A 16,076-nucleotide genomic window follows, 5' to 3' on the forward strand; every position below is an offset into this window, starting at 1 on the left:
ATGTGTAAGCAGGCGGAAAGCAAATGTTTAAGTGGTTCAGGTAAAGGTGTCGATCTCTATGTGAGACCCTGCGTGAGATATATTAACATTCTGTTGCCTAATATGGCCTTCCACATGATTCCACACAACACTAACACTTTGGTTTCTCTCATTAGATGTGATGGAGCAGCCTGGTCTGTGGCCCCCAGTCTACAGGGCCCGAGGGGCCCACTCCCACATGCAGCATCCTGCTGTGTATCCTCGCTCACAGTTTCTACGGCAACAAGAGCTTTATGCTCTCCAGCAACACCAGCAGCTGCAGCATCAGCAACACCCCAGCCATCACACGCCACCACCCCCATCACACAGAACAGCAAACAACATAGAGCTGCAGCAGAGAGCTACAGTTGACCACAGCCAGGTACACAAAAATGCACAACCCCTCATGTAATCAATGTATTATAGAGTGTAAAAAATGCAATGGTTTAGAAACAGCTGGGCTTTCAAATGAGCTAATGCTTGACACCTGATACTGAGAGAGGATGCACTCCTCTCCATGGAACTAGACAGTCGTTTTTGTGTGGAGGGGAGTAAACAACATTTGGAGCCAATAAATCACGAGTTTCATTTTAAAAAATTCCCTTATAAAACCACAACTGCTCCCTAGGATCTATAACTTCCTCCAAGGTCCAGTTACATTCTAGACATACAAAACCAAATGCAGCCAACAATGGACTGTGGCAAGACTGGACCAAGCACTACTCTTCTTGATTGCAGGTCTAAATCAATAGATCTGAGCAAGTAGGGCCTAAATGAAAACCTGATTCAGCAAAACAGGAGTGCCAAATTGCAATTACGTTGATGTGAAGATTGCATGACCTGGCAGACTTCTGAATATTTTTCAGTTTTCTTTAATTAACCAAACTGCCCAGATCTCATTTTGGGGATTCAATTCTCTTTATGGATTTTCCCATCTAATTCTTTTGATGCTTAGGTGCAAAAGAAACCAGAAGAGCAGAGCATGGAGCTAGAAGACATTCTCTCTGACCCCAGGACTCCCAAATCCACTAAGTGCTATGCCTACGGCCCATCCAACCGGGCCTCCTCACCTCCCAGGGGCTCCACTGCCCACTTGTCACCCTGCTGCCAGTCCCCTTGTATGCGGCCTCACCCTAAAAGCACACCCTCTACTCCCTGCCCTGCCCCAAGTCCAATAGCTGCTACACCCCGCTCACCAGCCATTAGCCCTTCTCCATCACAGTTGCCCAAAACTGTTGAGTCCCAGGAAAAAAGGGTGGAAGGGCAGCCACCACAAGACTATCCCCAATCTATGGAGCCTGGTAAGGAGTTGTTCTCTTTTACATATAAATATGAGAAATGCAATGCAATATTTTTACCTGTTGACTTTGTCTGTCTTGGCGTCATTTGTGTGGTTGTTCACTCTAGATTTGTCTTTGAAGCGAAGGTGCCTGCTTCAAGTCTTCGTATCTCAAAAACACATGAACCACATGTTGGTTATTATTCATGCTGAGTCCCTCATGCAGAAACAATCAGGCCTTTTTTTAGACTCTGTGGCTCTGTGTGGGCGGCTATATAGGCAAGAACACGATTGACTAAGCTGCTGATAGATGCAGAAAATGGCTGCCAGCTCAGCTCCCCAGCGCCATCACATCAGTAATGATGGAGAAATACCTTTTCCAAACTCACCCCCATCCCCCAGCCCACACCCTATTTATCATCATTAACACCTTACTAACTGTTACTGCATGTCAGAGGGTACAGTAGTGTCAGAAAGAGAGTCCCATTTTACCTCAGAATTATCCCCTTAACAGCTGCAATTCTTAAAGCTGAATCAAGATCAAGGCATAGTGTTACTGTCCTATGGAATGACATGTGTTCTTGTTCAGACCTCTGGTGCAAAGCTTATTAAACTTCCCCTCCTTACTGTATAAGGTTGTCAAAAATAAGTTTGTATGCACAACTGAGCTTTGTTTTTGTACCCTGTCACAGATTTACCACCAGGATATACCTATCCTGAAATCAGCATGGGATATAGGAATGGCTCCACCACTCAAGATGTACAACTGGCAGAGCCTGTTGATCTGGAGGCTGTTCATACTGAACCTGTTGAACACTCTCCTCCAGCTCTCTCCAGTTTGGGAGAGGGCCTAGAATGTCATGCAATGGTGAGGCCACTCCAAGAACCACAAGAGCCAACAATGCAAGTTGATGCCACTAGTCTGGTTGAGGAACAGCCTGAGGGTGTATTTGTGCAAGGGGAGGATGTTGAAACAGTCATGGCCATGGGCTGCTGTGAACCCGTAGAGGATAATCAGGAAAAGGAGCATGCCGAGATAATTTGCACGCCTGCTGAAGTTTCAGGCTGTGAAGTAGGACAGGTACCTACCCTATCATCTGAGGAAGTGATCCATCAAGAAGAACCAATTATTACCTTTGAGGAAGAAGTGGGTGAAGATATTCCTCCTCAAGAGAGCGAAGACATTGGCACAATGACGGATCAGAGACCTCCAATACCACAACCGTGTGTCTCTGATTATTCACTCAACCAGCTGCCAAACACCACTGCCCAAGCAGAGGTTGTAGTTGTTCCTGAGAAAGATCAAGAGAAAAACTGTCTAAAGGTTCCATCTCCAAACATGAATACCTGCTCCCAGAGTCTTACAACAAGTTACTGGAGTTTGGAGCTCTTAATTGCAGCAGCCTTCTGTGGGGACTGCCCTCCTCCTTCTCCACCTTCTTCTTACCAATCCCAGAGATACTGTGGCCCACTAAACTCCACCTATCATGGCATGGAATTGCTGAGTGAGCTCGCTGATCTGGAACTGCAACAGTATAACCAAAGTTGTGGTAAAACGCAAGGTAGGTTCTTTTGATCTGTGTTGCTCTGAATCTGAATCTGAATCTTTTCTCCCACTGTTAAGCTTTCTGTAGATAGTGGTTTGTTTGTCTCTAAACAGAACTCATTTGTGAAAAGGTGATTTGTAATCACAAAAACAGTTGGTGTTTTGACTCCAGAGCATTGTCTAGGCTAATTAGCTATTTAACCTCTTTTAAAGCTTTCCTCATATTAGGATGTTTTTTATTCATGCAAGATGATATATAGTGGTTGTTAGAGTCCCAGAAGATGTATTAAAATTGTGAATACAAAATTCATTTTTTATGGATTTGTTTAAGATCTGTTTGTTCTTTGTTGAGATTTTGTTAAAAAACATTTGTTCTCACACATCACATAGTTGTCTTGGTAATATACAGTCTTATCTGAATGAGGAAACCCTTCATCTTGTGATATCTTACAGAGCAATCTGCATGTGTTTCATGAAGAACAATCTGATATTTGTAAATCAAGACATAAATTAGCCCTTCATTTCAGTCGTTCCTACAAGACCTGTTTCCTGTTAGCATAGCTATTATAGCACATTCTATTTTTATGGCATATTTTGCATTATGAGAGCCATAATATGTTCTTTTCGTGTTTCTTTTTCTTCGTCAAAGGAGAAGATCAATTGATTTTTGACCTGCAGAGTCTTGCTACTTTGGCAGCAGCTCGTGCCCTTGAATTGGGCTCACAGGAGAGCAGCACCACAGATACTGAGAAGCAGTTTCCTGCTCGAAGAACTCTCAACTTGCGCAGAAAATGCAGCTGGACTCCTCGGCATGAGCCGGTAACACATCCTTGTTTTTTTTGTTTTTTTTCATAAGCATAAGCTAGAATGCATTAACATTTGCCCAGTTTTTATATATATCTATAGAACACAAGAAATATGTTAATTACATCTTTACTGGCATCCCATCTCTGTATTCCAGGGGTATCCAAACTTGATCGTGGAGGGCCGCTGTCCTGCAGAGTTTACCTCCAACTTGCCTCAACACACCTGTCTGGAAGTTTGTAGAATGCCTAGTAAGAGGTTGATTAGCTGGTTCAGGTGTGTCTAATTGGGGTTAGAACTAAACTCTGCAGGACACCGGCCCTCCAGGACCAAGTTTGGGCACCCCTGTACTAGGCAGTGCTAGAAACTTGGGTGGTTGGGTTGAGGCAAGTTGGAGCTAAACTCTGCAGGATACCACAACCTTCCAGGACTGACTTTGGACACCCCTGTTCTAGTCTCTAGTCAAAGACTGTAACAAACTAAAATTTGGATAACTGAACAGTATTAATTTAGGGCTATAACAAGAAGTCTGTCCTGGGTTCATCCAAGAGTGGAGAAACTAAGAGAAGGGTTGTTTGATTTGGTTGCTCTAGGTTTGCCCTGTGAAAGGGACCATGGACAGTATCGATGGGCAGGAGTTGGAGATGCGAGTGAGGCTAGCAGAGCTGCAACAGCGTTACAAAGAGAAGCAGAAAGAACTGGCTAAACTCCAAAGGAAGCATGATCACCAGTAAGCACTATACACCATCACAAAACTATTAAATTTCATTCTTTATACACAACCTGTCTGAACACACAAGCCTGTCATACCACTTTAGCTGTACTGCAAAGGTTGCTAGTAGGCATCCCTAGTTATGTAACAGTAATGAACATCAGTATCCCTAAAATGTCATTCTATGCTAAAATAATTATTTTTGCAACTACATTTTTTAAACACTAGTGGCACAGAAATTCCACACTTCATAATGAAATCATGTTTAGCAAAAGGAAACCATGTTTTTCTTTAGGAAAGAGGAGACTCCTCGCAGTCCAGCACGCCGAGGCCCTGGTAGACCACGCAAACGCAAATCAGTTCCTGGTCTTGGCTCTGGGGTCCTTAATGAACCCCAGAAAAAATTAAAGTAAGTATCTCCCGTTCCCCTATCCTCTTAGCCGGCATCTCACACACACACAGCAGATAAGCCTCCCATATCAGCGCAACCGAGCAGACGACTCCACAAACCATAAACAGGAAACAGGAGAACTCATCTGACCTCGGTGAGGAAGTCCAGTTACGCTTTATCTTTCCTAATCAATGCTGGGCCTGAATTGCATTACATGCATTTGGCAGCGCAAAGCAGTTGGCTGTTTCTTCATATTTCCTTCCACTGTGTGTTTGCTTGGTTCAGGCTTATAGACAGTATCCTAAATCTGTGTACATACACTATGTGTGCGCTTGTCAATAAACTTGTTCAGTGTCTGCCAATTGCTGATGTGAATGGCATGCCTGTCCTGCAGCAGCCAGGGGTGGAGTGGGGGGAGATTCAACAGGCCGTGGATGTAATTAGAGCACTGTGAATTCTCCTCTAATCTATTATATTACCGGGAATGTGACAGATTCCTGTCGTTTAGCACTTGGGTCAGTGCAGGCCATGAGGAGAGGAGGTCACATTGACACACGCATTGTTACACTGCAATTAATTAGTGAGCAAGTGTGCTGTTGTGGAGGACAGCTGCATATATAGACAGTAGAAAACAAGGCAGTTTGCTAGATTTGGGAACATAGCACATGACTATTGTTAGAAGTGATTGTACTGTGTTCCTCGGTGCCTGCTGGTATAGAGAGAATCTGTCAATGTTTGGATCTCTCCAGAGCTTTGAAGAGTGTTATTGACACTCCAAACACCCCCCAAACCTCCTTCGATCTCTCTTTCTCATTGTGTTCCCGGCCGTCCCACTGACATGTCACCTCCTCTCTGTTTCCGCCCGCCTGCTTCTGCCCTCGTGCGAACCAGCCGCCACAATGTGATTCCATATGACAGTGACACCCAGACGCACGGGCAAGCAGCCAGGGCCCCTCACTGAGGGCAGTGTGTTTGTGTGTGTGTGTGTGCTTGTCTACTGTATATAAAGGAGGGCAGTGTGTCTTGTAGCATTTAGCAGGCTAGCAGCCAAATATTCATTGTGTACAACATCACACTAGATTTTCTTCTATCATGCTTAGGGCAGTACTGCATACTCACCCTTTGGCAAAAATCATTGTTTAATCCAAAATGTGATTTTGCAGTGATATTTTAATGTTATTTTAAATAACATTTATTTACAGTATTTGTCCGCATATACAGTATATTTATTTATTTTTCATTTATATATTTATGCATGCATAAATGATCCAAAGATCAGCATTTATCTGAAATAAAAAGCTTTTAGAAATTATATAAACTATAGAATACTTTTATTTAGCAAGGATGCTTTAAATTGATCAAAAGTGATGACAAAGACATTTATAATGTTACAAAAGATTTTTATTTCAGATAAATGCTGTTCTTCCGAACTTTCTATTCATCAAAGAAACCTGAAAAATTCTACTCAAATAATAATAATAATAATAATTAATGGTTTTTGAGCATCAACTTAGAATATTAGATTGATTTCTGAAGGCTATGAAATCAAAGGAATAAATTAAATTTTAAAATATATTCAAATAGAAAACAGGTATTTTAAATAGTACAAATATTTCCGAATTGTACTGTTTTTGCTGTACTTCGGATCAAATAAATGCACGTTGGTGAGCATAAGAGACTTCTTTATAAAAACATTAAAAATCTTACTGATACTGTGAAACTCTTGACTCCAATGCACAATATTGTGTTATGACGTAAACTTAACCATCTCCGTATTTATCTCTTTTATGACATAGTATACTTGCTCAGTAGCTTACCTGGTACAGCACTGCACTTGTGATGTTGAGCACTCAGGTACGAGTCATGTAAAAAGCAATTTATGTAAAAAAAAAAAAAAAAGCTCAAAGGCTTAAAGATAGAATTATGCTAAAATAGCATGATTGCCTCAGCAAATCCATATTTATCTCACGCCAGATTCTCATTTATCAGTTTCAGATGAAACTGAACTTGCTTTTAGTGCCACTCACTGGTTATTTCACTTTTAAAGTGTCATGTAATGTGCAAGAAGCAAAGTAATATCTAAGTCATTTAGCAGAAATGTCGCCACTGGCACAAGAGAGCAAAGTCTAAACTGAGGGTAAAGAACTGATTTAGCAAGTTACTTCCCCTCAGGCCACCTAAGCTTGTTTTGACAGCTAAAGGTGAATTTATTTGTAAATCAAATTCAGATAGTATGCTAAGTGGAATCAGGTTTGGAACCAGAATCTTTTTCAATCCCTTCACTAATTGTTCTGTTTTGGACTTGTGGGTAACACTGCGACAGGGCACTGCATAACAAGACGCTATCAACAGACAGGTTCACACGTTTAGTTTTTTCTCTAGTGCAAGTAACTGCATTAAGGCATTGTCACTTGCTGCTTTCCATTTAGCCTTGTGATTGAGGGCAGTGGGTCAGTAGGTAACAACTCTAGCTCACATCCTATGTGTATGTGTGTGTGTGTTTGTGTCTGACACCATGTCTGTGGTTAAAATTCCTTACAGTGATGTTTAATGTGTGTGTGTTTGAGAGAGGTCTGTTTAATTAGCCGCCGTGAGCATGCACCAGGAGGAGGGGCCATGTCACATTGTGTTTGTCATTTCGTTGCGCGGTTGGATCTACCTCACGGGGAAAGAAAACACACTCCATCGCGGCCTCTGTCCCCGTGCATGTCAATCACACACTCAGACACCAACATATACACATTAGTTGGCTATTTGAGTGTCTACAGACATAGATGCATTCCCAGCACAAAACACACTGGGGGTCTGAATCTATCCCGCAGGAAAGAAAAATCACAAGACATATTTTTAATATCACAGGACAGCAATGAGTTTAAATGGAGATCAAATGGAGACATTGACCTTTCTTGTGAAAACGACCCCAATAATCTTGCAAGTTTCAGAGATCTCAATGACATCCCAAACTGAGTTATGCTTTACCAAGTATCCAGGTCAAGCATCAGAGATCTCAATATGAACTCAATCATTTCTTAATAAATCCACTAGAGACACACAGATCAATCATTTTGGAGATCTATATCTTACACCATGTTCTATGTGGTGTAAAATATCTCTTGTGATTTTTCTTTCCTGCGGGATAGATTCAGACCCCCAGTGTGTTTTTGTGCTGGGAATGCATCTATGTTCATGATGCTAATATAGGCGTTGTTATAGTTGTCTTTACTCTTATTGTTCTTGGTATGAGGCAAAGTTGGTACTTGAAACACAACTGAGATCTCCTTTATGTCTCTTGAGCTTTGGAAGAACAACCTCAGCATTTTCCCCTGGGATTACGTAAGCAGATGCACATTACAGCAAACAAAATCTCAATTAGGTTTCCACAAAGACAGCCTCTCTAGAGATGTCTAACAGCGATTAAACAGCTCATGTGACTGACGGCACACTAGCGCTCAGCTCTTTGCTGGAGGATGGAAGGTAATCTTTTGTATGTGTGCCGTTGGTCTAGCGTTCGTTCGGTCTGTTGGGCAGGTTTCCAGGGAAATTCAAGGGCATTCTCTCCCAGCCTGCATTCAGAGCCGAAGGGGACACGCTGCCTCGCTCATATGGAAATACAACTGTGAGGGCTCTGATATTCACCAAGAACAATAGCGTCAAACATGCAGTGCCCTCAAATGGCTCGCTCTGTCTTTTCAAAGCAGCCGACCCCTTTTTTTGTAGCAGGAATCTCCCCTGATAATTCACGCAGGGCTTTTTATCTGGCAACTGCCCTCGAACAGTGGCGGGATGGCCGTCTGATCGCAGTTCCTCAAGCGTGAGGTGTGGAGACCATGCTTTTTTCTTCACTCTTTCGATGCTCATCAGAGGAAGAGCAGGGAGCGATTTGAGCCCACTGAGAGGCAGCTCAGCCTCGTTCTCTCTCTGATCTGTCTTTCTCGCTTTCTCTTTTCATACCGACACTGCCTGAGCTGTAGGGGTGTTTCGGTCATGAATGACTCAGTGATTTCGAACAAGTATTTTGAGTGAACAAATCATTCTTGTTCACTTCTGTTCATGCGGTTTTTTTTTTGTTTTTTTTTTGTTCACTAAATTCTCTCCTTTGAAGTGCCTGATTTCGAGACTGATGATAGCATGCATAAATAGGATTATTACGAAGTTTCTGAAGGAGTATTTCACTGGTCAGACCTACTGAGTAATACACTCACCACTAAACGAGACAGTGTTCTGAACAATCTGAACAAATTGGGGCATTTTTGTGATCAGTTTGTGGAGAAATTAGTTGTGATTTTTTTTTACATTTTAGTAACAGACAGCAAGAATTGATTTTGTTGCAAACGACTTTTGAACAAATATTTTAAGTGAATGACTTAATGACTCAAAATCAAAATATCCACCACTTCTGAGCTACACTTATTCTAACAGCCTCTGTTGTTCTTTGATTGACAGATTGGTGGGGGTGGGGCTAAGCCCACTAGCAGAGGACCACCGGGGAGGTGGAGAATCGCAGAAGAAGAAGAAAAAATTGTCTAATCGAGGATTTGGCCGCCTCAGCTCTACACAGGTCAGTGTCCACACGAGTCCTTTTACCTTGTGCTCCCCTCAGCCAATCATCACTTCACTTCCAGATTTTGGGGGCTTATTGAAAGATTTTAAAAAGTATCTCAGAATATGTCTTAAGGTGTGTTCACACTTGTAGTTTGGTTCATTTGGTCTGGACCAAAATGAAAATTATACATTTGGTTCTGGTCCGCTTAGCGTTCACACTGGCATTTTTTACATATATTTGGTGACGGAACTCACCGAACACTCCAAACGAAAGGTAAAGGTGTGTTTCTTTAAAGCAGCACTTCGGTTGTATGACACCAAAGTACCCATTCACTGATCGGTCTGCTTAGCACCCATTTAAGTCGAATAAACCTAATGCCATCTGCTGGACTAAGTGCGCTTATTGTTGCATGTATATGATTTTATTTTTACCACCTGAAAACTCACAAAGAGTGCATAAAAGGCACTTTACCTTCTTGTTGCTCCACACTTGCCCTCTGCTCATTTTGTGTTGGATACACCGCGTGTTGCCTTAATGAAATCAAGTCGTATAGTGTCGCATCTTGTCATTAGTTTCTGTTTTTGGTTCATTTAGAAGTATTTGGTCCCTGTCGTGTTCATATTTCATTCGAACTGCACCAGAATTTGTTAGGAAGCGGACAGAAACCTTACTCAAATAAACCGCACTAACAGAGTAATCGTACCAGAGTTCATTTTAATCAAACTACTGAGGGTCAGATTTCCTCAGTACATCATCTACTCATATTGTTCTCTCTTAGATGAAGTCACAGTGTTATCGGAAGAATAGCACCCTTGATCAACAAATAACTCATCTCAAGCAGAAGGTCCCAGGTGGACGACATACATCAGGAGCTGCGTCAAGAGACCCAGAGTTTTCCTCAACATCTAAGAGCCTGTATTCTGGCCACAGTAACTCCAAAAGAGATTCCACACAGCTCAGCACAGCCAATGAGTCTGAGAGCCTGAGCGATACAGGTAAAACCCATTTTCTAAAATACCATTGTGTCATATCTGTCATGTGGCTTTAACAGGCAAAACTAAGATAATGTACTGTAACAGTAAATAACAAAATATGACTCACCCAGAATAACAATATCCGAGTAGTCAACCTAAATCTATCTGGTCTATAATGTACCTCTGGGAACTTGTTCACAAAATACATACCAATAAGTACACATCACTGCAGTTTCCAACAAAAATGAACACCAGAGTCTGCAAGCACTTCTAATTGTTTTTATACACAGTTATGATTACAGATCAATGTTTCACTTTTTGGACATAACAAGCTTGCTTGGTAGCTCAGCCAGCACGAAACTGGACTTAGGATGCAGAATCCTTTTTTTACGAATCCTGTCAAAAACATGACTTGTGATGAAAGAGCTAAAAGCTCTTTTTCTTAAAACATCACAAAGCATTATATATAATGCCACTCAATGGACATTTAATAGCACTTTAAGGTAACAATTGCAGGTTACCACTTTTTAGAGTGTAGTCTTTTGTGTACTTGTTTAGTCGGAATGAACAAAATGCACGCTTCTAGTAATGAAATTCAAAACTTTCTGACTAAATGATGTAACATAACAAACAAACAAACTCTGCAATGTCCTTGCATTGTAATCAATGACAGTTTTTTCTGATGTACTTGTGTATACATGGAATTATTTTTCAGCCACGAGTGGGGACAGTGCGACACAGGAGTGCTGGAAGAGGCACGAGCCAGTGGCACTTAAAAAGGAAAGAAAGAAAAGTCCTGGATCAGCAGCTTGTTTGCAGCAGCCAGGGGCCAAGATCCCGCAGGGCAGAGGACAGGAAGTGGATGAGGACGGGGAAACGTCCCCTCCTGAGAGCGAGTCCTCTGAGCAAGGTGAGAGTCAGCCAGTTTGTGTCATCTGGGGAAAGTAAGAAAAGCTTAGTGAAGCTTTCGAATGCGTCCCAAATATTTGACACACTATTTCTTAAATGAATGCATGTGCTTCTAGCGGCACAGAGAAAAGTTGTTAGTAAGTGAGAGGGCAGTGTGTGTTTACTTGAGAAAACATTTATGTGTTAGGGGCTGTTCACACGAAAAACATGCCTTTGTGTTTAAAAAAGCACAAGATGCAGTGCTTAGAAATCATTTTTAAAAAGCACAGCGCAGCCTCCTACGCTATGTTGCTATCAAATAAACAGTTCCCAAAACTACCTGCTTTTGTAAACAAAAGTTTGCAACACTTGCCCCACCTCTGGGATCTTTTGATTGGTCCACTGTTTTGTAATTGACAATGAGCATTGTGGTATTCACGTGACAAGACACTGCAAAAGACACGAGATGAAGTTCCAAACTTAGGAGCCTAATCATTCAGTCTTGTCAATCATTATTACAAGCCTATATAAGCAGCACTCAATGCACTGCCTCAGCGTCAATTCTTCCGCCATCCCTGCACCTCCCCATCTCCTCCTCTATTTCTGTTATTCTATCTCTAGGTCATGGGTGGGGGACCTTGATCCTCGAGGGCCGGTGTCCCTGCAGAGTTTAGCTCCAACCCTATAAAAAAAAACATAAAATACCAACCTGTATTCTGAAGACCTTGATTAGCTTGTGAAAGTGTGTTTGATTAAGGTTGGAGCTAAACTCTGCAGAGACACTGGCCCTCAAGGATCAAGGTTCCCCACCTCTGCTTTAGGTAGTACTACAATGAGGGGGTTGAACTCGGAGCTCAAGCCGAGTCTCGGGTTCGATCCTCCATTGAGGACAGCAAGCCAAGTTTGTTTACCAATAACCATCAGGACTGGATGGGCAGGCAAACTCGTGAAACATGAGCACAACACTCATACATGTTTGTCTAGCGCATTTACAAAAAAAAAAAAACTGTGAAAAAGGTAGTGCATTGGAATGGAAGAACTCATTCAATGTGAACGGCCACTTAGTCTGGTGCAGGGGTAGGCAAGTTCGGTCCTAGAGAGCCGCAGTCCTGCAGTTCAGCTTTAACTCTAATAAACACACCTGAACAAGCTAATCAATGTCTTTAGGATTACTAAAGCTATAGGCAGTTGAGTTTTTTTTCAGGACTGGAGCTGAACTCTGCAGGACTGCGGCTCTCTAGAACCGAACTTGCCTACCCTGTGTAACCAGACTTTGGTCGGGTCCACTCTATTTGGTTCACTTAATGGCATAGAAAAAATTATTTAAATCTAGATTAGCGGAAGAAACACTTTGCGGGATATGCAGAAAAATGTTAGTCCAAAAGTTTTAAATATCAATAACTTTACTGATCAAAAGAATATGAATTTGTTCCCATGGCTGTCTAGTTTACTTGCTACTTCAGAAACCTCCTGAAAACAACACTATAACTCATTGTTTCATATGGCATACAAATGTTTGCACAGTGGAATATTTCCAAATTAGATCAAGATGTAGTTGTACAGACACCATTTCTTTATAGTGATTCCAACATATTATGGTTGGATATTTATGTATATTATAGTCAGATGTAAACAGCCATACTGAAATGCTATTTTCATGATACAGAGGAAGATGAAGAGGAAGGCAGTTATGGCAGTGAGGAAGGCCAAGACATCAAAGCTCCGACATTCAGGGATCTGCCGTTCAGCACAGCTGTTACAGGCCCCTCCACTTTTTCTGTTGTCAAACTGGAAGCCAATCAGAAGGCAAAGATTAAGCGGGAAAGACAAGAACTTTATGGTAAAGGCCGTCAAAAAGCATAGTGATTAGCACACGTCATCTGTGTTTTTGCTTCTAACCCTTTCTTTTTTGTGAAACCCATTCAGGGTCTCATTTTCGGGCTGTAACAGATGGAGATGTGAAGGTGAAACGACGACCCCCCTGTAGATCCGTACCCATCACTGTCTCCAAACCTCCATGTGTCAGAAGGCGACCAGGCAGGCCCAGACTGCAGGACAAACGCTGGCCTGGGATCGCGGGCAGGCCAGGTCATTACAGAAAGAGTAGCAGCCTTCTCTCATTTCCCAGCAGCAGCAGTGAGAGGTTAAAGAGAGCTACTCGGAAGAGCTCCATGCTGAGAGCCACGGTAAGCAATGTAAATGTGGCTGTTAGGTGGGTGTGCTCCGCACATTTGTGGATTTTCAGCGTCTTGATGCTAGAAATGTTTTAAAATCCACAAATGCATGCAGCATTCCACACATGCAAAGAAAGTCATTCACAAATGTACAGCGGCCAATCAAAAAATGCATGCAGCGATCTACAAATGCACAGGGCGCAATTCACAAATGAATGCTAGGCAAAATTTTGTGATCCCCTTCTGATTTTGTATATTTGCCCACTGACAAAGAAATGGTCAGTCTATAATTTTTAATGGTAGGTTTATTTGAACATTGAGAGACAACAAAAAATCCAGAAGAACGCATTTCAAAAACGTTATAAATTGATTAGCATTTTAATGAGTGAAATAAGTATTTGATCCCCTATCAAGATTTCTATTTCCTAGATGTCTTTTATACAGATAAGGAGCTGGGATCTTAAGGGGATCTCTTAAAGGGGGTGCTTCTAATCTCAGCTTGCTACCTGCATAAAAGACTCCTGTTCACTGAAGCAATTAATCAATTAGATTCCACACTCTCCACTATGGCCAAAACCAAAGAGCTGTCCAAGGATTTCAGGGACAAGATTGTAGACCTACACAAGGCTGGTATGGGTTACAAGACCCCTCGCTAAGCAGCTTGGTGAGAAGGTGACAACAGTTGCGATTATTTGCAAATGGAAGAAACACAAAATAACTGTCAATCTCCCTCTGTCTGGGGCCCCATGTAAGATCTGACCTTGTGGAGTTTCAATGATCATGAGAAATGTGAGGAATCAGCCCAGAATGGTTCAGAGGAGAATTGGGTAAAAGTGTTGTCGTCAGATGAGACCAAAATTGAACTCTTTGGAATCAACTCAACTTGCTGTGTTTGGAGGTGGAGGAATGATGCCTATGACCCCAAAAATGCCATCCCCACGTCAAACAAAAAGGTGGAAACTTTATACTTTGGGGGTTTTTTTCTGCTAAGGGGACAGGACAACTGCATCGCATCAAAGAGACGATGGACGAGAACCTCTTGGTGAGAACCTCCGTCCCTCAACCAAGGCATTGAAAATAGGTTGTGGATAGGTATTCCAGTATGACAATAGCTATGTTTCCATCCAAAAATGTGAATTTAACTTATGCGCAAATGTTTTATGCGATGATGCAAAATTTTATATTTTATATATATGAAATATCCTTTCCCTTGCAGTAGGGATGTGACTGTGAGGACATTTTCCCACCGATTAATTGATGTGTGACAACACAGGCAATACCGGTACACAGAGGAAAAAGGTTGGGGGATAGTTCATTAGAGTTTTCTCTCATCCCCACGCTTTTCATCGCTTTTAAAAAGCTTGAAAATGTCCGTGAGCATCTTACTTTTACTATCGAATTAGCTGCAATTCGGCATCAACTGATTGAATGGACAACAACAAAACAATACGATAAACTCACTTGGTCTAAATTAAACATAGAATAATTAATTTATTAAGAACAACAACAACAACAACAACAGAAATGTTAACTAACTTCCACAAAGTTTAATTATAAAAACAGGCCTACTGAAAATCAGCAAACACAGTGGAACCAAGTAAAGAAACGAATGTTCTATCAATGAGCTTCCAAAATCACCTTTTAGATAAACGGCAGCAGTAAACAGGCCTTTTTAAAACCCAAAATACTTTTAAAACAGGCGGTTTTGCATCTCGTTTCAAAACTAAATCTTCCGCCAATATCTTGCCTTTCTTACCTCACTCCTGCCTGTTCTCTAACTGAACTAAACTAAAACTACGGCGGGGCCGGCCGCCGGTGCCATGGTGAGCAAGTGACGAAACCGCTGAAGGAAGCATTGCAGAATGACCAAAACATCATTTCTGATGCGGTGCAACAAGATGGGTCCGCTGGTTAGTCAAGTTATCCCATTCCAGCGTGCAAAGTCACATGACTTTTTTAATGCGCATGGAGGAATTTATTCGGTAAAAGTGTTTCCGTTGTAGTTTATGCGCATTTTTTCTTATTGGATACAAAGTTTATCCTACTCAGTTGTGCGCATACGTTTTTTATGCGCATTTTTAGAATTTATGCGCATCTTCGCGTTTCCATTCAGAGATTTTTTATGCGATATTCCAGAATGCGCATAAAAATAGGTGGATGGAAAGCAGCTAGTGACCCAAAACACACAGCCAAGACAACAAAGGAGTGGCTCATGAAGAAGCACATTAAGGTCCTGGAGTGGCCTAGTCAGTCTGCAGACCTTAATCCCATAGAAAATCTGTGGAGAGAGCTGAAGGTTCGAGTTGCCAAATGTCAGCCTCGAAACCCTAATGACTTGGAGAGGAACTGCAAAGAAGAGTGGGACAAAATCCCTTCTTAGATGTGTGCAAACCTGGCGGCCAATTACAAGAAACATCTGACCTCTGTGATTGCCAACAAGGGTTTTGCCACCAAGTACTAAGTCATGTTTTGCGATTATTCACTCATTAAAATGCAAATCAATTTAAAACTTTTTTGAAATGTGTTTTTCTGGATCATTTCTTCGTCAATGGGCAAACATACAAAATCAGCAGGGGATCAAATATTTTTTTCCCTTCAGGGAATTTTATTCCTTAAAGCATTGCAGAGTAATTCAGTTGTCAAGCACATACATGGGATTGATTTGAATAACTTGAAAGTGTGCACCTTAAAAAAACACAAGTATCGGTTCCAAAAAGGGAAAAAGAGTAAGATTTAGTAGGTTTCTC

At 41.7% G+C, this 16,076-nt stretch overlaps 1 protein-coding gene across 1 annotated transcript in view; it reads left to right on the forward strand.

The window, feature by feature from the left end:
- The window catches only part of bahcc1a (BAH domain and coiled-coil containing 1a), a 91,554-nt gene that overhangs the window by 62,402 nt on the left and 13,076 nt on the right, over positions 1–16,076 (forward strand). Inside the window, exons 8-18 of the mRNA XM_073843378.1 lie at positions 156–412; positions 974–1,319; positions 1,990–2,859; positions 3,493–3,662; positions 4,241–4,377; positions 4,655–4,768; positions 9,194–9,308; positions 10,072–10,288; positions 10,983–11,177; positions 12,822–12,995; positions 13,082–13,341. Coding sequence (XP_073699479.1) covers positions 156–412; positions 974–1,319; positions 1,990–2,859; positions 3,493–3,662; positions 4,241–4,377; positions 4,655–4,768; positions 9,194–9,308; positions 10,072–10,288; positions 10,983–11,177; positions 12,822–12,995; positions 13,082–13,341 — 2,855 coding nt within the window. The remainder of the gene's footprint in view (positions 1–155; positions 413–973; positions 1,320–1,989; positions 2,860–3,492; positions 3,663–4,240; positions 4,378–4,654; positions 4,769–9,193; positions 9,309–10,071; positions 10,289–10,982; positions 11,178–12,821; positions 12,996–13,081; positions 13,342–16,076) is intronic.

This window comes from Garra rufa, chromosome 1 (assembly GCF_049309525.1).
Source record: "Garra rufa chromosome 1, GarRuf1.0, whole genome shotgun sequence".
Taxonomy (NCBI): Eukaryota; Metazoa; Chordata; class Actinopteri; order Cypriniformes; family Cyprinidae; genus Garra; species Garra rufa.